This window comes from Falco cherrug, chromosome 16 (genome assembly GCF_023634085.1).
Source record: "Falco cherrug isolate bFalChe1 chromosome 16, bFalChe1.pri, whole genome shotgun sequence".
Classification (NCBI taxonomy): Eukaryota; Metazoa; Chordata; class Aves; order Falconiformes; family Falconidae; genus Falco; species Falco cherrug.
In genome coordinates, this window is record NC_073712.1 from 5,636,372 (window position 1) to 5,660,614 (window position 24,243).

The window sequence follows — 24,243 nt, forward strand, 5'->3', positions numbered from 1 at the left end:
TTCACTTGCTCAAATGCACCTTCCCCACCGGAATTATTCCTAATTTGCATATTATGAATCCTGTTCTGGCTGAAATCCTTTTTGAGAAATTACAGGCAATATCTGAGTAGTGCCTTTGTCCTCACCACAACATAGCGACGTAACAGAACGAGGTAGGAAATGGGAACTCGATTTGCAAAATATCAGGTTGTTAATCTTCCTTAAGAACTGAAGATCAACTCAGGCCCAATTCTATAGCATCTGTTATTTTAATAAGTTATCCTACTAAGAGGTTAGAGTTCATCACATCAATTTGTCTTGAGACAAAACGACAACAGAACAAGCAAAGAGAAAAGGGAGAGGTGAATTTGGTTTTGACGCCACAAACCTGTGCCTCAAAAAGCTAGTCCTAAAACCTTCCAATGCTACAATAAACGGGATATTATCTTTCTTACGCACTGACTCACTCACTTCCACAGTGTCCAAAAACTGTGGGTTAAGGCAGGTCAGGCAGCCACACTACTGAACCATCCTGAAAAGTTCAGAAAAAAAAGAGCAGCGCAAATGTCAAAGCAGAATTTTTCAGTCTACCTTTGAAAAACACTTGCTATTTTCACAATCACGAATATTACATTTTCTCAAAATAAACTAACTCTTGTGAGAATGATCATCATCCTTGCTCTCATTCAGGTGAATTAACTATTCTTAGTTAAACAGATTTGCTTCTAGTCTTAGTCTGATGACAGATTAACTCATGACTGGTAGGATTATAGACTTACCTCTGGAACTAAATCACTTTTGAATCTGAGTTACAGCTATTAGTTCTTTAAAGCTTAGCTGAACAGCTTTTAGTACCTCCTTTGTATTTTTGAAAGAATGATTAAACATCATTAAATCCAAACTAAGGGCTCTTTCTCACAACTCCAGTGAATAAACAGTTCGCTGATTTAACTTTTTCTTTTTTTTAAAGAACAGCAGAGTTTTACATGGATTTTTTCCCAGAACGATTAATAAGTCTAAAATACTTGTCCTTAAAATTAAAACACGTTTTTCATGTTTGTGTGGGGTTTAAGCACATCAAAAAACCCCAGCCCTTTTTTCTCTTTAGAGAGAAACAGCTACCCAGATCAACCTGCTCCTTTGTACCCAGTGTGATGCTTCTGTTCCCGTTACATTTCTCCAGGTGCCAAAAACACCACCAATTCCAGAGACAAGCAGTGAAGCCCTCCCATACAGCAGCAATCATACATTTAAGCATGGTGTGTTCTTACATGAAATATTCCAAATATGACACTGACCATTTCCATGCCATCAGCAGTTTTACTACACACCAACAAAGTTAACACAGAAGAAGCCACTACGCAGGTATCTGAAGAGGCATCCTTTCATGTCCTGCTCCTGACATTCCCTTCGGCAGCATCAGTAGGGAAAGCAAGGAGCAGTCTTTCCCCATACTTTTGTTTCTTGGCAGAGGGTGGAGATCTTTAGCCATCACTCTCCCCATTTAATTAGATGGGAGCCAGCTTGATTCAACGAGCTGCCTTAATTCATTGCTTTTGCCTTCTGTGTTTCCATGAGGGGAGATAATGATGGGACAGGGGGGAAAGAAAGTTCCCCCTAAGAAGCAAAACCAAAACCACCCTGCAACTACTAACAAAGGTCACTGGGTGGAAGAGCTGGAGGCATCACTCCTCCAGGAGCGTGACACTGAAATTATACAGTTTAGTTGCACTCTGACAGCTACAGGCAACAGATCTCCTTGGATCCCCAGCCCAAGCAGCCAACCGCCGATTTACATCCCCATCAGATGACGGGTTTTTTCTTTTTAAGTAACACACAATCCAAGTTTCTGTTAATTCATCTTTAAGCAGCCCTCTGGATCACACTACAGCTGCAATCTCCAAACCAGAACGTATCATTTTTCACTGTTAATGACTGGAAAACCCATAAGCACCCAAAAGCAAATCATGTTGTCTGGTTCTAGCAAGACATCTATAGATACAGGCAATACACGTCTGTCTAAACCAATCCTTAGATCTCTGCCTCCACCCAGAAAAACCAACTATTGTCAAGTATTAAAACTCCACAGCCAACATAAATGCAATCCCCAATTAGTCAAAGACATTAGCTCCTCATTTCACCAAGCTATGCAGATCTGCAGGGGCGGGGGGGGGGGGGGGGGCAGGCATTCATGCTGAACTGCATTTGCTAAAGTTTAGCGTATGAAAAAAATCATTTGTCCTGATCAACTATAGTTCAATATTTATGCAGATAACGTTCAAGCTAGAAGTCAGCCACAAATCTCTGTATCTTCTTAATACACAAGGCACTTGTTATTCAGCTGGAACACATTTAATATACAACATAATGTGAGATTCTAAACTATCTAACATTAGTGAGTAAAGTTAGCTTCAGCACCAGGCAAGAGATGAAATGGGTCCCCATCACACCAAAAGAAAGAAAGGATTTAAATAAAATACAGTTTCTCTGTTTGAAGAAAAGGAAAGCACGCTTGTGACAAACTTACTGGAACGGAGTCAGGCTTAAAGACACTGATCCTTTCCAGGAAAGTGGGGAACAAAGCCGCAGCAGTACAGAAACACAGGCCTGCATTGACTGCCCTTCTTAGGATACTCTTAGTATTTCCAGCTAAAAGCTACTTACCACTTCATCTGCATACCCACCTAGCCAGGCTGCAAAGACCCTCCTCCTGTACCGTTTTTATTTAAAGTTCAAAACCTTGAATTGTCTTCAGAGGCTTTTCATAGCATGAGAGAGAGGGACAGAATGTAATTATAGGACAGTATTTCTTAATCAAATCTAAGCCGCCCACTGAAAGTGAATGGGAAAATATGGTTGCAAGGCAATGCTTCTCAATCAAGTGGACGGATTTGCTTTTCAGAGCGAATAAGGGAATGGAGCTGTGGTCACCATTTCTTAATCAGCTCAGCTGATGTCCTATAGAAGATCTCAATGGAGGAACACAGCTGTGGCCCATAACTCTTGACTTGATCTTCCATGGTTTGACTGAAAAGCCTGAAAAGAACATAAATGCACTAAAGCTTTTCTCCATTAAATTGGTTCTTTCAAAACCGTCACTGGCTTCACCAGGGGTGTGTGTTTGTAGTTTCTTTTTCAGTATGCTTGGTTAGAGGTTGAGTGTAAAAGTTTTTGTGACATATACTACACAGCAAAGTATACTATAATAGACCAAACTATTATTTTCTTTTAAAGACCAAAATGGAGCACGTTATTTAGTAATTCCAACCTTCTGCAGGGATTCTTGTGTCTGAGTATGTGATTTTTGCTCTGGCTAAAGCACCCTTTTGCATTTCAGCTAGCAAAGTTACAAAATGTTGAAAAAGCATCTCCTTAGATTTTTTTTTTTTTTAAAGAGTATATTAGTCATGACTGACATGCTACGGAGGATAGATTTCAAATGCACTCATACTAACTTTGAGCTGTCAGATTCACGCATTCAAGTTTTCTGTCTTCATTTGAAAATGCAGCTGAATTATACAGCCAAGGCAGCGAGGTAAGAAAGCAAGTGTGCACACTGTGGGGAGGAACAAGGAAAAAAAAACTGTTTTTCAGATAGCTGCCTGTATTTTTCTTCTACTTTCTCAGTAAAGTTCTTAAAAGGACAACCTCCTCAGTGAATTACATTATAATTACCGAATTAAAGGAACCTACCTAGTGAGCCTTCTTTAAAAAAATCTCAAGGTATGCCCCAACAAGTTTGCCATTTTTTGAGATTTCATACTGATCTTTGTAATGTATTGGAGGTGTAATAGTTAATGCACACTCATTACCATCTCATAAGCAAAAAGCTAAATAACAACACTTAGCACAAAGCAGCCAAGTCTATTTTTTTCTACCTATGTTACATCTGTAAAGATACTAACTCACTTCTTAACCTGCTGCAAAAAGTAAAAGGGATTTTTTTCCTTTCAAAACCTGCAGAATGCAGTGTAATAGAGTGCGCATTTTAATCTGCATTTTCCTCAATACACGATGATACGTATTACTGCAAATATACAAATAATTAGATTTAGAGCACTTAGAAATTATTTCCCTGCAACGCTGGCAAAGGACAGAATCTCCACCTCCATTTTTACCTTCTCTCCCCTTACTCCCACTTTAATCTTTTTTGTTTCAGTGGCATGTTATAGCTGCTCCGTAGCTCTGCTGCCAGTTACGTGATGAAGCCTGCATGCTGGGGCTGTAATTCAATGGCTCACAAGCCACATACGACTTAACAGCCTCGCATGAGCCATCTTTGATCTAAAGTCTAATAAAAACAAAAGTGAAGAGCATTAGCATTAGTGTACACGGAGATGCGAACAAACAACTGAGACATTCTGATCTATACATCGGGGTTTAAAATGGTAGTGGTTTCTGTTAAACAGTTTGTTGAATTCGCTCAGTATACTCCAGAGCAATGATTCGTTAAAGGGTTTCATGCTAACGAGGATGGTCTTCCATTCACTGACACTGAAGGGGGGGGGGGGGGGGGGGGGGAGCTTTTTTCTATACAACCTACCCGCATCAACTCAACAGCCTGTTCCTTGTGGTTAAGTGTTTAGGAAAGGTGAAGTGTTTATACACTGAGCAATTAACAACAGGCTGCTGAGAGGAGAACATCTCTGAAGGTTTCATTCCCCAAAGGAAAAAAAAAAACACACACCAAACCAACAACAAAACCAACCCTTGATGAAATATTCAAGATGAAAACCACAAAGGTTGTTAAACAAAGTGAGAAACTTCCAGTGTTTTTCACCCACTGGAGAGGATTCCTGCAAAAATAAAGGATTGGGGGGATCTTTGGGAGCACGTCCCACCATGCAGCTCTGAGCGAGCTGTCGCTAGAACTACCCCAGCTTCCTTCTCCCCCATTTTGATCTGAATTGCTACACCCAGTTATAGGCAAAGTTTTCAAAGAACTTATCTTAGTATCTCTCTAATAATTTCCAATGAGCAATTTCAAAACAACCTTAGTTTTGTTTTGACTCAGAGCTGAAGTCAACTTCAGAAACCCTTTCACACTTCCCCAAAGCAAAAAATGCATGTGAAAGAATTCACACAGACCTTGTAAGACAGAAACTGAATTTTGCAGTATTTTCATTTGTTAGCTACTTTAAAACTATCCACTAACATCTTCTAAGGGCTGAGAAAACACTAAATTTCACTTTATGAGTCCCAGCAGAAGTCCTAAGAAATTTCAGTATAAAAATAGCTAATGAAAGAAAAAAAAAAAGGCCAATAAAAATAGGATTTTGAAAGACATTCATAATTTATAGCACCTTTGCCACCAGAGAAAGTGATTCTCGTCACTTGTACTTAGGAGCTGAGACAAAACAGTAACTACTGTCAAAAAACCCCAATTAACAAGTAAGTGTATTTTAGGACTGAAGGAAACAACCTGTGATGTCTGATGTGGACAGAATGCTGCAAACAAGCAAACACCAAGCAAAGGATTACGATTAGTCACAAGAAATCCACTGCAGCAAAAAACTGCACTCAAGGCTTTCACACTCAGAAGCAGAGAGGTGATACACCAAGCTAAACGTGCCCTTTTTTTTCCCCGTCAGCAGTATTTCCATGATTAACTACAACACACGAAAGATAGATTCTTTGCCATTCCCTTGGAGTTTACCAATCCAAATACAAATCAGACCAAGCGCTGTTTCATTTTGCAAGCCGCAGCACATAAGGCTTATTCACAATTTCTCCATTCTTACAGGCCTTCAGCGTGTCTTGTCGACCACAAGGCTTTGTACCACATGCAATCTGAATCTCCGCGGGAACTGCAGCGACAGATTCTTTACTAACGATCTTTGGACACACAACAGCTAAATAAATCCCCAGTTTTGACTTACTAGCTGTAACAGTCTATAAACCGTTGCATATGTGACTATTGTTAAGCCCTGCTCCTGAATAAGCAAAATTCTTTGTAACAAACAGAACTTGCGCAAGACCCAAGAATTATTCCAGACCTGAAAAGCTGCCAACTTCAAAACACCCTTTTCACTTGAAGTCAGCTCATATTAATAGGGAGAATGATTAGGGGAAAAATAAACAAGCATTTACCATTTGCAGCCTGGTGTTTGAAAGCATGCCTAGCTCAGAGACTTCAAATGCTGCTCATGTTTGGCACATAATTTTCAAATATTTGCACCTAACCTATTTTCAAAGCAATTAAAACCAACACCAAATGCTTTCGCTGACCTCTCTTGTTTTTTTTTTAACATCATACCAACATATCTGACAATTGTTAAACAACAGCAACCCCCAAGCACAGCTGCCAAAGGCAGAGCAGCAAAAAATCAGCGCAAACCCCAGCCCTACATTTACTGCCGGCTATAGACAGGGTGCAACTCCAGATACTTCTGGCAAGAGCGACACTCATTTAATCCAAGGGCAAGTTTAATCTACAGCGTTCACACCCACACAAGAGTTTTTATATTCACAATTCCACAGATTTACCCACTTGCATCCTCCCCACTCCTGCAGCTCTTGCTCCTGTCCTCGTTCTCACGTCCCAGCCACGCGTTTCCTTTTCTTGAGCAGCAGCTTGGATCTCATCCCCACCAACAGCACCCCTTCCTCCCCCTTCCTGACACCTTATTTTTGCTTCCAGTCCCACCTCCCTATCATCCCTTTTAATCTGGTCCCTATTTTTTGCCTTGCCTTCACACCAGAATGGTTGATATTACTTCAGGAGAAGCTCCCACTGAAGTCAATTAGAGTTTTGCTGGAGCTGAGGAATCCGCAGCGCCTATCACATCTTTCACCGCACGCTCCTCAGCTTCCAGCCAGCATCTCCTCTGAAGCAACAGTGGATAAAAGGACCAAATTTCAAAACATTTCGCACCAGACGAGCACAGCGACTTCAAGAGCTCGCAGCATCCTTCCCTGACTAAAAGTACAAGTGTAGCTCTGAAAAGCAAAGACACTTTTCCCACCTCCCTCAATGTATTTCAAAATAACGGGGTGCTTTCATCACGCGTCCGTATTCTCCCGCTGGCCGTACCTGGAGATCGGGAGCTGTTCTGACACACGGATCGTGCTTCTTTTTCCTACGTACAATTGCACGTAACACAATTAGCAGGCACGTTTCCTAAAATAAGCAGCTTTCCTACAACCGACTCCCGTCCGCGGGGGCTTACAGGCACAAGCAGTTATTTTCTTGGGCTGTCTGAGCGTTCCCCGGGGGGAATATAAACTGCTGCGACCCCCTCGGCTTCCAGGGATGTTTAAAGCAAGATTTTAAAGCACACTTTGCTCCCCGAGGCAGGACCTAAACCCAAGGTGCCCCCCCCCCAGCCCCCCCGTTAACTTCTGCTCCTGACCTTTGCAGGCAGGCAAGGCACAAGACCCACACAGATTTTTTTTATTTTTTTAAAAAAATAAACAGGAATCGGCACGGATTTTCCTCAGTTTTGTGTCCTCTCCCCCACTCCAGCACAGCACGGAGGGGCTGAGGGCAGTTTTAGGGAGCTCTCCCCCTCAGCAGTAAGGCCACGGCCCGCGGTGGGACGCGACCCCCGGTGCTGTGCGACACCCCCCGCCTCCCCCCCCCGGCAGCGAAGCCCCCCGGGAGGGCCCGATCCTGGGGGGGTGAAGAGGGGCGCTCCCGCAGCTCCCGCGCCTCAACAAAGGGAAAGTTGCGGGGCCGGGGAGGCCGGCGCGGGGCTCCCGCCCGCAGACAAAGGCGGCGGCCGCCGGGGCGAGGGGGGGGTCGCGGGCCGCCTCAGCCCCCCCGCGCCCCCCAACCGCACAGTGGGGGCCTTAAAGGGGGGTGTGTATGTGTGTGGCGGAGGAGGGGGAGCTAAAGCCCCCCTCAGCCCCCGCCTCACAGCGGGGTGACCCCCCTCAGCCCCCCCGCCCCTCTCGCCCCCTCAGCTCGCCGCCCCCCACCCCCCCCGGCCCCTTTATTTACCGCCATCATCAGCACGCGCGAGCTGTCACCCAGCGCCAGACACCCCAACGGCCGCTGGCCACGCCCCCTACCCGCCCATTGGCCGCCCGCCGCGGCCCGCCCCGCCTCGCCATTGGCTGGAGAGCACGCCACACAGCGCTCTTGCCCTCCCCCTCGGCCCGCGCCGCCAGCCAGCGCCGCTGCTTACGCTAATTCCGTAAAGCCGAGCTTGGCACTAAAGGTGCGGCTGGCGCACCGACGGACGCCCTTTGCGTAGCCTACGCCGCCGCAGGCAGAGCTCTGGCGAAGCTTACGAGCTTCGCGTAGCCGCTAGGGAGAGCTCTTCAATGGCTCACGGTCGAGTAGCGGGAGGGCAGAGCCGAGAGGCGGGGACTGGCCGGCCCCGGCCCCGGCCGGTGACGTACCAGGCTTTGTGAATCCCAGGCTGAAGTTTGGTTGAGTCACAGGAGGGTAAATAAGGATGTTTCGGAGACAAAGAGACTCTTAAAGGGGCAGCGCGGGACGTGGCGCGTTCCCGCGGGTCCCCTGAGGTGGCTGCGGGGCGTGGGAGATGCCCCACGGGGCCCCTGAGGTAACAGGGGGAGGAGGACACCCCACGGGGCCCCTGAGGTGGCTGAGGGGTGGGAGGTACCCCACAGGGCCCCCGAGGTGACTGGGGGAGGGGGGAAACCCACACAACCCCAGAGGTGATTGAGGGGGGGCACCCCACAGGACCCCTGAAGTGACTTGGGGGGGGACGAACCCACACAACCCCAGAGGTGATTGAGGGGGGGCACCCCACAGGACCCCTGAAGTGCCTTGGGGGGGGGGCGAACCCACACAACCCCAGAGGTGATTGAGGGGGGCACCCCACAGGGCCCCTGAGGTGGCTGGGGGGGGGGGGGCACCCCACAGGGCCCCTGAGGTGATGGGAGGGGGGGGCACCCCCCCCACAGGGCCACGGATGGCACACAGACAAGGGCCCCTGAGCCATGCTGGCCTTTGCCAGAGGTCACTCAAAGGCCCCTAGGTCACACGCTCATCGCCACAGTGCAGGAGCCATGAGGGGATGAAAACGCATTTTATTAGAGACAAAGGGTCTCAGCACTGGGGCCGGGGGGAGATGCCTGTCACCAGCAAGGGGCAGCCATGCTTGGGAGTCACCCACACCCACTGGGACAACTCACTGGGACAACTCACAGTTCAGAGGGACCATCAGGGACCTGCCAGGGAGTGCTGAGTCCTGCTCTCCGGGCAGCGCTGAGCCAGGACAAGGCTGCAAGCAAGGCGTTGTGGACTATGCAGCACTGATGACATGAAGCACAGGTCAGCAGTGTCACAGACACGATTCCTTTGCACAGGACCAAATGTTACCCCCTGGTCTCGTCCCAGTAAGTTTTGAGGCAAAGCACTGCAATTTACTGCGACAGGTAGGAGCCTGCTTTCTTCTGCCAGAACAGGACACTCCACAGCCTTGTGGTCTCCTTGTGAGCTCCTTCACCAGCCAGGCTTTCCACAAATTCCACTTCCTGTGAGCTTTGCTGTCCCTTCTCTACACCCTCCCTTTCTGACCAGTGCCTGGTCTGTTCTGAACCCGTACCTGCACAGAAATCCAGTCACACACCTCTCAACTCAACAGCTCCCCACTGCAATGAGCCCTCAGTTTGCAGTGTCTGCTAAGAATTAAAACTGAAGATTAGTAAGGCTCTTACGTCCTCACTCTCTTTGTAAAGCTTAGCAGGGTGCAGCTGCTATGTAAGTACTTCCTCATAAAAAATGCCACAGCACAAAACAGAACAAAAGCCAGCAGCATCCCCAGGGTGGCAGTGAGACTTGGACTCTCTGCCACCGAAGTGTTAGTGACCCCAGTAACATCACCCAGCCTCTACTTAGAGCTAGGAGGGGGGAAAGCTGTAACGATGCAAGGGTGAGACCCCCATCCCCAAGATCCTCAGTCCCCTGTACGTCAGGCTTCCACTCATGGAAAGCAACAACACTGCCAGGGATTTTGAAAGGTGCAGAAGCAGAAAATAGGATCCACAGTGGTACAGGACTACAGCTTGGCCACCTCTCCCTCTAGATCTTGCATTCTCTGCAAAAACACTGGGGAGCAACAGGAAAACAACCTTCCAGACCATGCCCTGACAGGCAAAATTAGGGTGGTTTTCAATTACACTGGCTCAATCCATTAATGTAACACAATTGAAAGCCCCCTGAAGACTTGTTAAGATGCAGACCAGCATGTTCGAAGCCATGTTAACCTGCCATACTGATGCTGGGGGGGCCAGAATAAGGAGGATTACTGCAGCTAATAAGATTGAAAACCAGTCATTTTGTCCATCAAGAAAGTAAAAAGCCCCAGAGTAAAAGGAGCCCCTCATGTGGGGCAGCTGATCCCCTTGCTCACCGAATGCAGTTACAGCAACAGACATTTTTGCTAAGACATAAAGGGCTAAATCCTACCCATCTTTACACACGTGGAAACCTACTGACGTCAGCGGCTGTAATGGTGTAATTGAAGGCAGAATGTAGCTCGAGGGGTCCCATTTTATTACTCTAGGAACAGTACAATGTATTAATAAAAGCACAGAAGTCCCCAGAGATTCCAGCACACATTTTATGTTTTTTAGACGTGACCAGAGTTTTGACATCTCTGGTTACAGAACGCATCTTTTGGGAATTAATAAAGCATTAGCAATATTCAGCATGACTAATCTGATCATTAAATAGTATTTTTTTTAACCTTAAGACCTAAAATGGGAAGCAGAACAGAAATAACTATCCCTACAAAGACTACAGTTTGTTTTCTTAAGTTTTCCCAGCCGCACTTAACTGTGTGGAACGACAGCAGGTCAGATTCTCACTGAATTTTCATCACTGGAAATTAATAGTCCCACTGAAGTCAGCACACATGTCATGAACTTGAGCTAAGAGTTGCTAAAATTCAGTGCATTCAGCATGCTGGAACTTCTAACACACTTATGGTACATTATGCCATTTATTATGGCTCATTAACCAGATCTTTCTGGACCCAGTACCAATTAAATTTATTAAATGCCCACACTAAAAGCTCTAGGCACTTGAATAGTTAATTAGGTTTACAGGTATAAATGCTAATCACAAAGAGATCACATCTAAATAACTAGTTCTCCACCAGACAGCAAATTAAGTAACAAACCAGCTTCTCTTCCCCCACTGCTTCAGAAGGAAAAATCCATTTAGGAGAAATCTATTTCTGTTTTACTCACTCTTCAGACTCTTCAAGACTCCTGTATTGGCAAGGAACCAAGGATATTTCTGCAAACAAGATGCACACCGCTTCTTCACAAGGAACCCACTGTCCTTTTTGCAAATCTCCCTTTTTAAAAACGTCCTTAGACCTTCTCTACACCTACCCTTTGTGTCTGGGACACGAGCTGCAAAGCCAGAACTCTGCTACCCAGGAACCATGAAGGAAGCTCAGCGCAAAGGCTGGTGGCTGAGTAAGGCTGTTTCTGCATAAGACTGAGGTGGAGCAGGGAAGAGAAACAAAAATAACAGCTACAAGCCAGATAAGATACTAAACAAGTAAAACCAAGGGGGAAGATAGCTCAAAATGGATCTAGTTTTCCTGCTGTAAAAATAAATTGCCACTAAAAAAAAAAATTATTCAAGTGATATCGTCTTATAACAATTTTTTGGCTCTTGTTCCCCAAATCCTTCCTTACACCATTAAATCTGCTAAAGTCACCAGGATTTCTCAAATGAGCAATGGTGTGCAGGGATAGGACATTTATTACCTACCTTTCAAACAGCAAGATAAAGCAGCTGGTATTCTCTTTCAATGCATGAGAGGGCTCCTGCCAGGCTTATTTATTTATTTATCATGAGGCTTCATCGGTATCATCCGAGAGGTAGAAGACTTTAATACTCCCATCAGATATAAAAGATGAAGGCAAGCTAAGAACATACCCATAATAGAAACGCAAGAATTCCTGTAGATTTTGCCACGGGGAAATTAGTTTGCTTCAGGGGTATAAAACTCTTGAACCAAATCAGAGATGAAACTCTGCTGAATAATTGTCTCCACACAACAGAAAATTTCAAAAACTGTAAATAAACAATACAAAACAGCACACCACTTGCTGTGCAGAAAGACTCCATCTCCTCACAAAATACAGCTTTTTATTTTGATGAAAAATAACAAGACTCTTTCACGTGGCTATCTAAAAATTTTTTTAAAATAAAAATCTCTCATGTAGCTGTTTGCAGTCAAGAAAACTCTGCCCTTGCATGTGTTTGGCTGGAAATTCTGCTGTTCCCTCCTGCTGACGAACAGTAATCCCCTGCATGAAGCATGGTACAAAGAACCGCCAGAACCACAGGCCCGATCCCAGACATACTCAAAACCATGAAGAACAACAAGAAATATGCACAGCGTTCAAAACCTTTGCTTTGAAACAGGGGGAAAGAGACTGAGAAGAAAAAATAAACCTTGGGCTGCCTCCAGTGCCACTTTTTGGAGGAACTCCTGATCCAGATGGGCAGGCAGAAAAGAGGATGCACTTGCTCTAAACCAGGCTCCAGGGGAGTCCTTTCATCTGATCCCCGCTACAGGCACCTGCTGCTGCTTGCGGATCTTGTTGAACAGCTCCATGTACTGAACCATCGTGTCTCCTGGGCTGTAGATGCTGTCGTGCTTGGTGCCGAACACGGACGGGATACCGGGAGTGTGGTTCCCCATGAAGCTCTGCATGAACTCCATGAGCAGGTTCCAGCAGTCGTTGGCTATCACGCAGGGACAGTACTCCACCTGACAACAGAAAACACAGCCCTGAAGCTCGCAGCAGGGGCAATAACCATGCAGGAGGCAACTAGAGAGGAAATGCTTTTCATGAAAACACCTGAGAATATTTAGCATGTAAGGATGGACAAATATGAATGAACAGGACATGCTGGGAACATGCAAGCTATCCCTTCGAAAGGGAAGGGGAGGCAAAACATCCCCTGTAAGGGCATTACTTTTATTAAATCTCCAATAGTGGAGGTCTTGGGACATCGGTTCAAACTTTACCCCATCCAAACCCAAAATCCATTCCCACATGCTGGCAGGTCGACGACTCGTGTGTGGCTGACATCTTTCAGGTGAGTACTGGAAAAAGCCTTGGGACTTAAGGACTTGAAGTGTTTTACTAACTATGAGTCTGGTCCCAAATCAGTAGGTCCTAATGAAAACCCTGAAAAAACCTACTAAACCAGAAGCAGTCAGACTGCCTGGCAAACCTGGTCCTGGACTCAAGTTGAGGTTGAAACAAGCTTCTGTTTAACTCTGATCAATAGCAACAGTAATGCTCCAACATCTGTGTTTATTGCAGCGAAGAAATAAGCTGTTTCTCAATCCTCATCCCTGCTGGCTAGGAACACCTGCCTGAGTAGATGCAGCGTGATCACTGTATCAAATAGGATTTGTGTGTTTAGAAAAGCACAAGCTCCGATTTTGAAGGACTTCTAAGCATCTTAATTCTCAGCTACCTTGAAGACTGTTAGGCATCCATATATTGAGATGTCTGGAGTCTGACCTACCCCACTTTGCCCTTCCCATCCCACCCCTCCCTGCTCCTTGTCTTTTTCGAAGATGTTTTTCAGCCCAGCTGAGGCTTACCCACAGCTTGTGAGCCTTCGACTCATTGCTTGCACTCAGCCAAAGGTCTCCTAAAACACCTTCCTAGATCCTCCCACTCCCCTTCACGTGTGCTGAAGGATCTCCCTTCAGAGTTTGCTTCAGCTCAGCCTCCACCCCATGAAACATCTGTCAGCAGCTGGCAACTGACGCTCTTGAGCCTCAGCAGCAGGAGTGGAGAGAACAGAAGCTGATGGCAGGCTTTGAGCCCACGGCGCAGTGATCCAGGTCGGCATGCCACAAAGTAGGACTGACACTGCCAAAAGTTCTCTGGTGAGGAGAGAACCATCTCTCCACCGTGTGAGCAGAACCTGGGGCAAGAGGGCCCTGCTCTTGATGGAGAAAGAAAACAAAATCCAAATCAGCACAGAATTAGCAGCTGAAGAGGTTGTTTTGTCCCCTCGGCATGCTTATGAACCTGAAGTGTGCTACTAGTGTTGTACATCAGGACTTTAAGCAGCTTTTTAGTTCGATGGCACCCCTTCAGGGTTTTGCTTGACACTTCAACTACAGGCTTTTGCGTAGCTGCAGCTCAGCCCCAAAGTACCTGCCTGAATTAAACCTCGTTGTGAAAAGGAGAGAAATAACCTGCCTGCTGCATACATGAACACATCTGGTACAAACTACCAGCAATGAGCAATACAATCGAGAGACTGAAGGGACAGGGGATTTCTCATCTAGCCTCCAACATCGAATTCCCCTGTCTCTGGTTGTATTTCATACCCTTCAAAGACGATTCTTACCTCCACAGATATCCCACGGGCACTGGGCCCCATTGTAACCGTGCCCACCTTCACCAAGAAGTCACAGTACTGGTAGCGGGTGCCCCGGCTCTCTATCTTGTTTGCCTTGGCATTTTGGAAGAAGCCTTTCAACTTCACCATGAGGATATCAAAGTTGGCATCTGCTATAAGGCAGGGACCATTTTCAAAGAGAGCGAAGCAGCTGAGGGGGTATTCGGAGTTGTGCATCACATACATCAGCTTGCCTGTCTGCCCTGAAATAAGAGCAATGGTATTTGGGCTGTAAAACCAGTAAGTTTTGCGCCTGTATGTGCTTTAAAGAAGCATCTGTTTTTTCCTTTGTCCTCTTAGTCACTTTAATTCCAGGGTCTTTGTACCACTCACACGTGCTTCATGTCATCCAGCCGTTCAGTGAATAGATTGTATTTCCTTCTTAAGATTTAAAGTTAAAAAGGAAAAAAAATCTTCTGCAGCCCAAGGATAACACACCAGCACAACTGAGAGACGAGAGGGCGAGCTGAACATGAGATCCTCAGCAGACTGGTGGGGGGGTCAGCAAAGAGCACCCACCTCCCATCCTCAAAGACAAGAGCCGGGTGTCCGCTGACATCCTCCTGCCCCAGGTCATGGAGGAAGGCTGGGCTCTGCCTCTCCTCCCACTCACCACCAGTCCTGCCAGGGGACAATGGGCTGGGACACACTCAGGAACACACGGTGTCCAGAGAGGATGTGCCTGGCATATACCATGCTTTAAAAGCTGGAAACAATTCTCATTTATCCACAGAGATCAAAAAAGCCTTTCCACGAATGTGGCCCTGCCGGTTCCAGCTGCACAAAAAGCAGCAAAAAGCTGCTCCGGTAGTTTCAAATGGATCTGTCAGGGCAAATTGTGGTGCAGAGCCCTGAGGCTGTGCGGGGCTCAGTGCTGACCTCTGCAGCCACCGCGGACGGTGACACTCACATTGGTGTTTTTAAATTATATCAAAATTGTAAATGGAGACAGACAGACAGACAGAAAGAGGCTGGCGCAGCCCTCAGGTGAGCAGGCCATGCCTCTGGGCGCCTGTTTTATGTTAAATCCAGAGGCGATTCGGGGTCCTCTGAGCACATCCCTGGAAACAGCTGGGTCATCTCATGCCTCAGGCCCCCTCAAGCTGCTCCCCACTGCCCACTCCCCAAGCTCCGCTCCGCTCGGCCGCTGCTGCCTGCCCATGAGCACTCACCCCTTGGAGGCGGGCAGAGCAGGCAGATGCTGCCAGGAGACTTGCGCCCATCCCCTCCAGAGCAAGACGCGGCCTCCAAAGCACCTCAGCAGCAGGATTTTATGAAATTCCAAGGAAAAACACGCTGACAGCAAAGACAGCCAGCATGGCGCCTAAGGCTCGAGTGGCAGACCTCCAGGCTGGGCTCCCCGGTGACACTGCCGTCCCCAGCACACAGCAACGCTGGGGCACACAGGGCACGGGGCAAATGGCACCGGCAGAGCAGCCCACCCCTGCCTGGCACCGACCCTGCCGGCTCCCCAGCACGGGGCACAGGGATGCTCCGTCTCCTGGAGGAGGGAAGCAGCAGGCGGGCAGCGCAGCCGTGCTGTGGGCAGCCCGGGGCCACCTGTGACAAACAGCTGCCACCACCCGCAGGAGAAGCCTTGGCCCCACGGCAGAACCGTGCTGCGGTTGCACTGACCAGACCATGCTTGGCCAGACCTCACGTTCAGGGGCTGGATGTGTCCCGGGATTGTCCCGGGATGGTCCCGGGGCTGACCTTGGCTGCTGATGGTGGAGGCGGCCGTGTGGTAGGTCTCGCAGTCCACGCAGAAGGTGCCCTGCTTCTCGGCCCCCAGCAGCTCCAGCTTCCGCGTCAGCAGCTCCACCGTCTGCTGCACGCTCTTCCCCTCCGCCACCGGCACCTGCGCCACGCTGCAACAGCGCTCAGGGCCCGCGGGCACCGGGCTGGGGAGCCCCCCCTCTCCGCCCCACCGGGGAGCCCCTCCCCCCCGCCGCCGTCTCCTCCCTCCCCCCACCGGGGAGCCCCCCCCGCCGCCTCCTTCTCCCCACCGGGGAGACCCCCCGCCGCCGTCTCCCCTCCACAGGGGAGCCCCCCACTGCCACCACCTCTCCCCCACCGGGGAGCTCCCCCCCACCACCGCCGCCACCGCCTCCTACCCCCCCCTCACCGGGCAGCGTCCCCTTCGCCGCCTCCCCTCCACGGGGGAGCCTCCCCCGCCGCCCTGCTCCTCCTCCTCCTCCTTCCCACCGGGCAGCGCCAGCGTCCGCCGCCGCCGCCGCCGCCGCCGCCGCCGCCGCCTCCTCCTCCTCCTCCTCCTCCCCCGCCAGGGAGCCCCCCAGTCACCTTCGCCTCCACCTCCCCCCCAGGAGCCCCCGCCGCCGCACTTACCAGGTGACCCCCATGCTGCACCCGCCCGCCCCAGGCCCGCCGTGCCGCCGGAAGGGGCGTGGTCTCCCTTCCGCCGGAAGAGGCGGGGCCAGAGCGCACGCGCGGCCGGTGGCGGAGAGGCGGCGGCGTCCGGGCCTTCTCGTCCCTTCCCCAGCCCCGCCGCCCCCCAGCCCCTCCGCCATGCCCAAGGCGCGGCGGGCGCGGGCCCCCGGGCCCCTGTTGCCGCTGGCCGAGCAGATCCTGCAGGAGGCGGCGCCGCGGCCCACGGCGCGGGGGAAGCGGCGCGGCCAGGCCGAGGAGGCGGCGGGCGGCGAGGCCTATGTGGACGCCCGGCTGTCCCGGCGCATCCTGGAGCAGGCGCGGCGGCAGCAGGAGGAGCTGGAGGCTGAGCACGGCCCCGGCGCGCCCGCCGCCCCCAGGCAGCGCATCACGGCGCTGGGTGAGCCCTCGCTTCGCCCCCCGCGCACCCCCGGGCGTCCAGGGTGCGAGGCCCCGGGCTCAGCCAGCGCCGCTCCCCCGCAGGCCCGGGGCGCGGCCCCGGCTCCGACTCGGAGGACGATGAGGAGTGGCCCTCGCTGGAGAAGGCGGCGGCGGCGGCCGGCCGGAGCGGGGAGTACGGCGGCGAGGTGACCGTGGACCCCGAGGACGAGGCGGCCATCGAGATGTTCATGAACAAGAACCCGCCGCTGAGGTGAGGAGGCGGCGGCGGCGGGAGGGGGGGGCTGGGCCGGGGTCCCCCGACTCATAGCCCTCCTGCCCCGGCCCCAGGCGCACGCTGGCGGACATCATCATGGAGAAGATCACGGAGAAGCAGACGGAGGTGGAGACGGCGCTGTCGGAGATATCGGGCTGCCCCATGCCCCAGCTCGATCCCCGTGTCCTGGAGGTCTACAGGGGCGTCAGAGAGGTGAGGCTGGGCCCCAGGGCGCAGGGGTGCCACGCTGAGCCCCACAGCCGCTGCCCTTGTGCCCGCGCTCCTTCTCAGGGCCTGTCCCCACACTCACTCTGCGTAGGCATTTCTGTGGATCAGCTGCGATTTGTGTAGTATCAGGCACTGAATGGCCCAGAATGTTTCTGAGTGACAGTCACCTGAGTGCCATGCTCAGGATGGTCCTGGGACGGTCCTGTCTTTGGACCTGGATAGTCCTTTCTCACCAGAGATGCTAAGGGACAGCTTTCTCATTGTCATGAGACAAGCCCCACAGCCCTGCTGTCAGTGCCCATATGTCACGGCCTGGCCTCTGTCCATGTCTTTGAAGGTGCTGTCCAAATACAGGAGCGGGAAACTCCCCAAGGCATTTAAAATCATTCCTGCCTTGTCCAACTGGGAGCAGATCCTCTACATCACAGAGCCGGAGACGTGGACGGCAGCTGCCATGTACCAAGCCACCAGGTAAGATCATCTCTGGGAGCTGCTGATGTGGGATTTTTTTGCTTTTTCTTTCCATAACTGGAACCAAATTTACAAAACACCAACCTGTCCCCCGCTTGGCCTCCTTTCTCCACACCTCACTTCGTGCTTTGCTTTGCCCAGGATATTTTCATCCAACCTGAAAGAGAGGATGGCCCAGCGGTTCTACAACCTGGTGCTGCTGCCGCGGGTCAGGGATGACATTGCTGAGTATAAGCGCCTCAATTTTCACCTCTACATGGCTTTGAAGAAGGCTCTGTTCAAGCCAGCAGCCTGGTTCAAAGGTAGGGACTCCCTGCGGCGCTGCCGTTCCTGCCGGGGAGCCTCTCGCCATCTGTGGCAGCTAGGAAGCTCAGCAGGGGTGCCTTGCACACCGCTGCCCAGTGTGACAGCACTGTCCCCAGCGTGGTGTGGCCCTGCGGGCTTAGTGGGAAGGAGATGTGGAAGATGCCAGGAATCCCCTTCAGCAGAGCCCTTTTGTGGTGTTCAGGGTGGAAGCCTGTAGGCTTATGCAGGTGCTGCTGCTGAGTGCCAGCAGGTATTTGGGTTCTTTTGGAGGTTGATAGCAGGTTATGAGCTGTCGTGGGTCTGATCTCAGTCTTGTCTGGCAACTTGAGTCGAGTTGCGTGGCAGGGAGATGCTGTGACCCCTGGAAGTTTATTCCAGGAGTTTACCCCAGGGTCAGATATGTCCCACGACAGGGGAAGGGACTTAATCACAGGGTTCTGCCTGCTGCCGTGAGGACGGGCCATGCCTGACTCTTCCTCCCTCTACAGGGATCCTCATCCCCCTGTGCGAGTCGGGGACCTGCACGCTGCGGGAGGCCATCATCATCGGCAGCATCCTCACCAAGTGCTCCATCCCTGTCCTCCACTCCAGGTAACGTGCTGAAAGGCTGGTGGGGGCAGAGATTCTCCCTTAGGGACACCAGTGCCACGCCTCAGCTCTGTCTCTCGGCCTCTCCGGTATCGCTGGGGTGGGGGTATTGCCGGGTTTATCATCTTTGTGTCTGGGTGCTGGGTGCCCCGTGGCTCCTGCCTGCCCTGCCCTCACCTCCGTGTTCCCCTCCCCCCCCCGCAGCGCGGCCATGCTGAAGATTGCCGAGATGCAGTACAGCGGCGCCAACAGCATCTTCCTCCGCCTGCTCATCGACAAGAAGTACGCCCTGCCCTTCCGTGTGGTGGATGCCCTCGTCTTCCATTTCCTGGCCTTCCGCACGGACCAGCGGGTCCTGCCCGTGCTGTGGCACCAGAGCTTCCTGGCCTTCGCGCAGCGCTACAAGGAGGACCTCTCCTCGGAGCAGAAGGAGGCTTTGCTTGAGCTGCTCAAGTTCCACAGCCACCCGCAGATCTCCCTGGAGATCCGGAGGGAACTGATGAACTCCAAGACGCGGGATGTGGAGGTGTTGCAGCCTGTGGCCATGGAGTGAGCAGGAAAAGCTGCAGCCGGACCCGTGCCCGGGATGCTGCTGGCTGCAGCTGGAGCCTGCTGCATGAGCAAAGCTGTGGGGAGGCACAGAGCACCCGGCCCAGGCTCCTGCCGCTCCAGGCGGGCGCTGCGGGAAGGCTGTGCCTGTAGAGCTGGACCGTGCTCCCTGCGCTGCTGGCGGCGGGGCAGGGCAGCCCCTGTCCCACCCAGGAACCTGGTGCCACCAGCACCGGGGAGAGTTTGGCTTCTTTCCTGTATTGGAAAATAAAACCTGAGCCGCGTCCCTCGGTCAGGGTGGTTCTGCCCCGCAGCTGCACCTCTGCGGTCGCATCCCTGCGCCGCGCTGCCCTGTCCCAGTCCCACCGTGTCCTGTCCCCAGCAGGTGGCAGAGCAAAGCCACCAGCCCCGGGCTTCTGGCAGAGCTGCAGGTGGAGACCGCGCTGCCGGGGCTGCCCCCAGGTTGCACAGGGAGAAGGGACCCCTGCACCCCCCCCTCCTCCCTGTGCCCTGGGCAGCCCCTGCGTGGTTGGGCAAAGGGCGGGGGGACAGGGCTGGGACCCCCAGACTGTTCCCAGAGCCCAAAACCACGCTGGGGTTGGGGGTGGGGGGGGTGGAATCCTGTAGGTGCCTGAGGGTTTCTCAAGCACTTGGTTGTCACCAGGGCCTGAGCTGGGCCGCCATGGTGCTGGGAGCAGAGGGGAAAGCCCTGGGGGGCAGCACAGGGGGGAAATCCCTCCCCGAGAGCCCCTCTCCTTGCGGGGGCTGGCAGTGGCTGGGGCAGGGGGCAGCCTTCAGGCACCTTCTTCCATGGCCTGGGCCCTTCTGCCTGGTGCCGTCACCAGCCTCACCACTGCCACCCTGCCTCCAAAACGCCAGCCACGTCCCTTCCCCAGGGATTTTCCCGTCCCTTCCCCAGGGATTTTCCCGCAACACTCCCCTCCCCAGCCACCAGCCGGCTTTACCTCTGCTCGGCGAGGCTGGCAAAGCCGCGGGGCTGCTGCCCTCGTCCAGCCGTCGAGGCCACGTGCTGCTCACAGCAGCCTGCCCACACACACACGTGGCCCTTCTGGAACCCCCAGTGGGAGCTTTTCCTCCTGGAAAACCCAGCAGGGGCTTTTCCTTCCGTGTTCCACGAGGCACCGCACTTACCCTGGGGAACTGCTGATGGTGACGCTGCGTGGCCGCAAGGTTTGTGCGTTGAGTACCTGGCCTTGGCCCTGGAACCGGCACCGATTCCTGCGGGTCCGGCCCGTGGAGACAAGCTCCTGCAGCTTCCCACAGCTTCCCGCAGCAGCGGGGCTGCCGACAGCCGTCTCCTGCCTGCTTCTCTTGGGACTTGGCACCTTCTCCCGTGACAGCAGCGGTGGTGGGAGCAGAAGCCATGTGAAGCGGAGCAGCACAGAAAGCCCAGCTGCCCAGGCTGGTTGCACACCGCAGCGCTTTTTCCTTGGCTTCCTGATTTTCTCTTCTTTTTTTAAAAGAAGCCAGAAGCTGGTGAGCGCGAGAGAGCGCCCCGGCTCCCGCAGCGCATTGGTGAGGGGAGGCTTCAAAGCTGCTGGAAGCACGGTCGCTGCCTCCTCTCCAGCAGCCAGCACCTCGCCTGTTCTGTGCAACGTGGCCCTCGGCCACCACAGCATCTCCCCTCCGCCTCACGGTGTCTGCCCGCCTGGCTCCCTCTCCCCTCCTGCTCTCACAGCCCTTGGGAGCAGCGCGGGGGGATCCCCCAGCGGCTGGGCTCCCACCCCAGCACAATTCAGATCGCAGAGGGAAACGCTCAAGGCCTTCAGATTTCTTTAAAATACTTTATTGCAACATCATACGGTCCTCTGATTGTCCCAGCAGCGGGACTTTTGCATCTGAAACCAAACCAGTTTACTCTTAAATTAAAACTCCTTTATATATAAAAAAAAATTTTTTTCTTTTTGTACAGACAGGCTCTGCACGCCCCCCAGCCCTCCTGCTAGCAGGAGTCAGCGGCAGATGGCTCTTCTTTGACGAGTCGAGCGAGTGGAAGAACAGCAGCCCCATCTTTCTCCACCTGATAAGACTTTTGTTTCTAGTGGCATCCAAAAAAGAAGATTTCAACCTCCTTTTCCCCATCCCCCACGGGAGGACAACAGCCACAGCTCCACACATCCAGAGGTCACCCAGCAGCAACAGTCTGCCTCCCATCCCTGCAGAGTCTCTCTGGCTTCTCCTGGTTAATACAATTCTACTATTTAATGGTTTTCTCTTAGAAAAGCAGCATTATTTTTTTTTTTAAACACTTTTTATAAAAACTAACAGGATCAACAACAACAATACAAAAAATGCAGTAATCGCTTTTCAACTCAAGTGCGCAGCAGATTTTTACACCCTTGTAAGGATACGACTCGGACCCACGTGGATATAAATGCAACGCAGCCCCCTCCGGAACGCGATCCGAGATCCCTGCCTTGGAGGAGTGAAGATGCATTACAGACTATAGCAGCACATTCAAATGTATTTCTTCCAACTAGTCTGATGTCTAAGCTACCTAAAAAAAAAAAACAACCCCAAAAAACCCCAAAAAACCAACAACCAGCTTCCAAGTGAGAGTCTCCCGTTGCCCAGGGAGCTAGGGAAGGGGATGGAGGGTGAAGGCACTCTTTCGGAAGGAGAGGAGACCAGCATCCAGGCCCCACACCGAGGGACGACAAGGTCTTCCTCCCTCCCCATTTCCCAGCAGTTAACAATAAATTAAGCAGCCTCAGCGGGCCAGCGGAAAGCCAAGGGGATTGCGCCCGAACGGCTGCTCCCCCAAGGCGAGGGCTTTTCTGCTGCCCCCGCGGACGGGGAGCACATCCCCCAAGCAAGCCAAAAACCCCACAAATCCCAAATTTAACAGCAACAAGAAAAAAGCCGCACGTTTTCCCCTCCAAGCAGAAGCAGCCACGCCACCCCCCCAGGAGCCACAGCAGCCTGGCACGAAGCGATGGGGACCGAGGGGCCAACGAGCACCTGCTCCCTCCTCCCGGACACCCCGTGCTCTCATGTTGAGCTGCATGGGCACGTAGCACCCAGCCCGGGGAGGGAGGATGGGGGGCTCTAAGGATTTTGGTCACGCAGGTCAGGGTAAGAGGCTCTATCCATGATTGATGGCCCACGCGGGGCTGGAAGTCGTCACGGTAAACACCCCCGAGGAGACGGTGAACAGTGGCCAGTCGGGCTACAAGGAACACGAACTGAGAAACATTTTACAACTTTGTTTTGGGTCCTGCTCCCCCTTCCCCAGCAATTCTCGTGCCCTGCCACCATGAGAACGGTCGCTTCACCCCGGCCACCTACAGAAGCTGATGAGCAGCATCAAGCTCCGCCAGCCTGACCGCTCGGGACGAGCGCAGATCCTGCTCCGCAATCCTGGCGAGCGGAACAAATCCTCAGCAGGCATCAGATGGAGGGGGCTGGCGGACGGGTAGTGGGGATGCAGCGACCTTTCGGTGTCCAGGGCGAGGTCCTGCTGTGGCAGGGCCAGGCAGCTCTCGGGAAGGGGAGGCTGGTCACAGGTTGATGTCCGTGACGTCTGTAGGTGTGCTGGTGGGCTGGCTGGCTGAGTAAGCAGCAGTCTTGGCGGTGCTGTATTCCTGTTGGGTTTGGGATGCCTGTTTCAGGCTCTCGGCTAAGGCTGCCTCAATCTGCTCCTGACAGGCTTTCAGGCAGTCCTGCGGGAGAGGGAGCGAGACAAGAGGCCTCAGTTCTCTGCTGCTCGGAGGTGGGAGCCTTATAAATAGCTCTGAGCAGCTGCCGGGCTACATCTCTGGCCCCCGGAGCATCTAAACATGCCAGACAAAGAAGCCTTTCTCCAACAAGGGGCAGCTCCAGCTTGTCTGTGCTTCAGGCCCCTCCCCAGAACAAGCCCCATGCTCTGGTTGTCTTCTCCCCACCTCTCTGCTCCACCACCTCCTTGAGGAACGGACGTTGTGCCTGTCAGAGCTTCCCAAAGCATCCAGGCTCGTGCCTGGACGCAGTGTGAGATTTCAGCATCACGACAGTCAGACGCCGCTGACGATCGGGAGGGCAGAGCAGAACAGCTCTGCGTGGGCTGGCATCAGCCTTTACAACCCCAAACTCCCCAGCCCTGTGAGTGACAGCGGGTGTGCAGCAGCACGGGCGCGCACGGGGACCCACCTGCCTCCCCCAGGCCCCACAACCCAGGTCCCCCAGCGCGATCCTGCACTTCTGCAGTCACCCACCCGCTGCGGAGAAGCTGTGCCACAGCTCTGCCTCATCCTGTCCCTGCCCGTGGCCGAGCCAGGACAAGGTGAGTCCCTGCCGGGTGCCCCGGCTGACGCACGCTGGATCACTCCGGCGATCTCCAAGGCGGCTGGACCCGACCATCCAGACCCACCAGCCGTCCCGGCCACGCATTCCCACCCAGCATTCCCTCCGCCACGCGCTGTGGATGCTGGGCTGTTCTGAAAACGATGCTGCGGCCGCAGAGCTGCTCACAGCCTGTCATCCCCTCGGGAGCCCCCCGGTGCTCTCCGCACCTCCCCGGGACCCAGGGAAGCCAGTGCCGTGGGACACACCAGCCCCACAAACAGGGAGGCAGAGGGGACTGCACGCAGTGGCACATCACTTGCAATAAAAGCAAACTCCACCACGTCACCTCCCCATGCGAGCCGTCACTCAAACTCCTCCACTTTGACACCGGAGCAGTGTGACAGATGGAGAGCTGCGGGGGGCA

At 52.5% G+C, this 24,243-nt stretch overlaps 4 protein-coding genes and 1 long non-coding RNA gene across 13 annotated transcripts in view; 2 read left to right on the plus strand and 3 right to left on the minus strand.

Moving 5' to 3' along the window:
• USP49 (ubiquitin specific peptidase 49) overlaps positions 1-7,985 on the minus strand; it is a 34,558-nt gene extending 26,573 nt beyond the window's left edge. Inside the window, exons 1-2 of one of the 3 annotated variants that reach the window (XM_055728446.1) lie at positions 7,922-7,969; positions 7,013-7,058 (exon numbers count right to left, since the gene is read on the minus strand). The gene's annotated coding sequence lies outside the window, so the exon portion shown is untranslated. Of the gene's footprint in view, positions 1-7,012; positions 7,059-7,921 lie in introns of all 3 variants that reach the window. The other 2 variants (XM_055728448.1, XM_055728447.1) reach the window with 2 other exon arrangements.
• A 339-nt stretch (positions 7,986-8,324) lies between these two features.
• LOC114018079 (uncharacterized) lies at positions 8,325-11,356 on the plus strand. Its single transcript, XR_008735326.1, has 3 exons — positions 8,325-8,492; positions 8,952-9,226; positions 11,156-11,356. It is a non-coding gene; the product is annotated as an uncharacterized LOC114018079 (long non-coding RNA).
• Positions 11,357-12,044: 688 nt separating this feature from the next.
• MED20 (mediator complex subunit 20) lies at positions 12,045-16,881 on the minus strand. 4 transcript variants are annotated; one of them, XM_055727853.1, is made up of 4 exons: positions 16,700-16,881; positions 16,067-16,221; positions 14,303-14,556; positions 12,045-12,692 (listed from the first exon to the last, which is right to left on the minus strand). In XM_055727853.1, the coding sequence occupies exons 1-4, from the start codon at positions 16,879-16,881 to the stop codon at positions 12,477-12,479; spliced, it is 807 nt and encodes a 268-aa protein (XP_055583828.1). In that variant the 3' UTR covers positions 12,045-12,476. The 4 variants fall into 4 exon arrangements, with proteins under 4 accessions (XP_055583828.1, XP_055583830.1, XP_027672425.1 ...); XM_055727855.1 differs by having other exon boundaries at positions 16,067-16,211; positions 16,700-16,717; XM_027816624.2 differs by lacking the exons at positions 16,067-16,221; positions 16,700-16,881 and adding an exon at positions 15,526-15,948.
• Positions 16,880-19,825, plus strand: BYSL (bystin like). Its single transcript, XM_055727850.1, has 7 exons — positions 16,880-17,138; positions 17,222-17,390; positions 17,468-17,606; positions 17,959-18,092; positions 18,234-18,394; positions 18,887-18,989; positions 19,191-19,825. Exons 1-7 carry the CDS (start codon positions 16,880-16,882, stop codon positions 19,537-19,539), a joined length of 1,314 nt encoding a protein of 437 aa, XP_055583825.1. The 3' UTR covers positions 19,540-19,825.
• A 1,980-nt stretch (positions 19,826-21,805) lies between these two features.
• The window catches only part of CCND3 (cyclin D3), a 46,755-nt gene continuing 44,317 nt past the window's right edge, over positions 21,806-24,243 (minus strand). For all 4 annotated transcript variants that reach the window (XM_005447058.4, XM_027816622.2, XM_055727852.1 and 1 more), the window contains exon 5: positions 21,806-23,218. In XM_005447058.4, the coding sequence (XP_005447115.3) occupies positions 23,057-23,218 (162 nt within the window). In that variant the 3' untranslated portion in view covers positions 21,806-23,056. The remainder of the gene's footprint in view (positions 23,219-24,243) is intronic.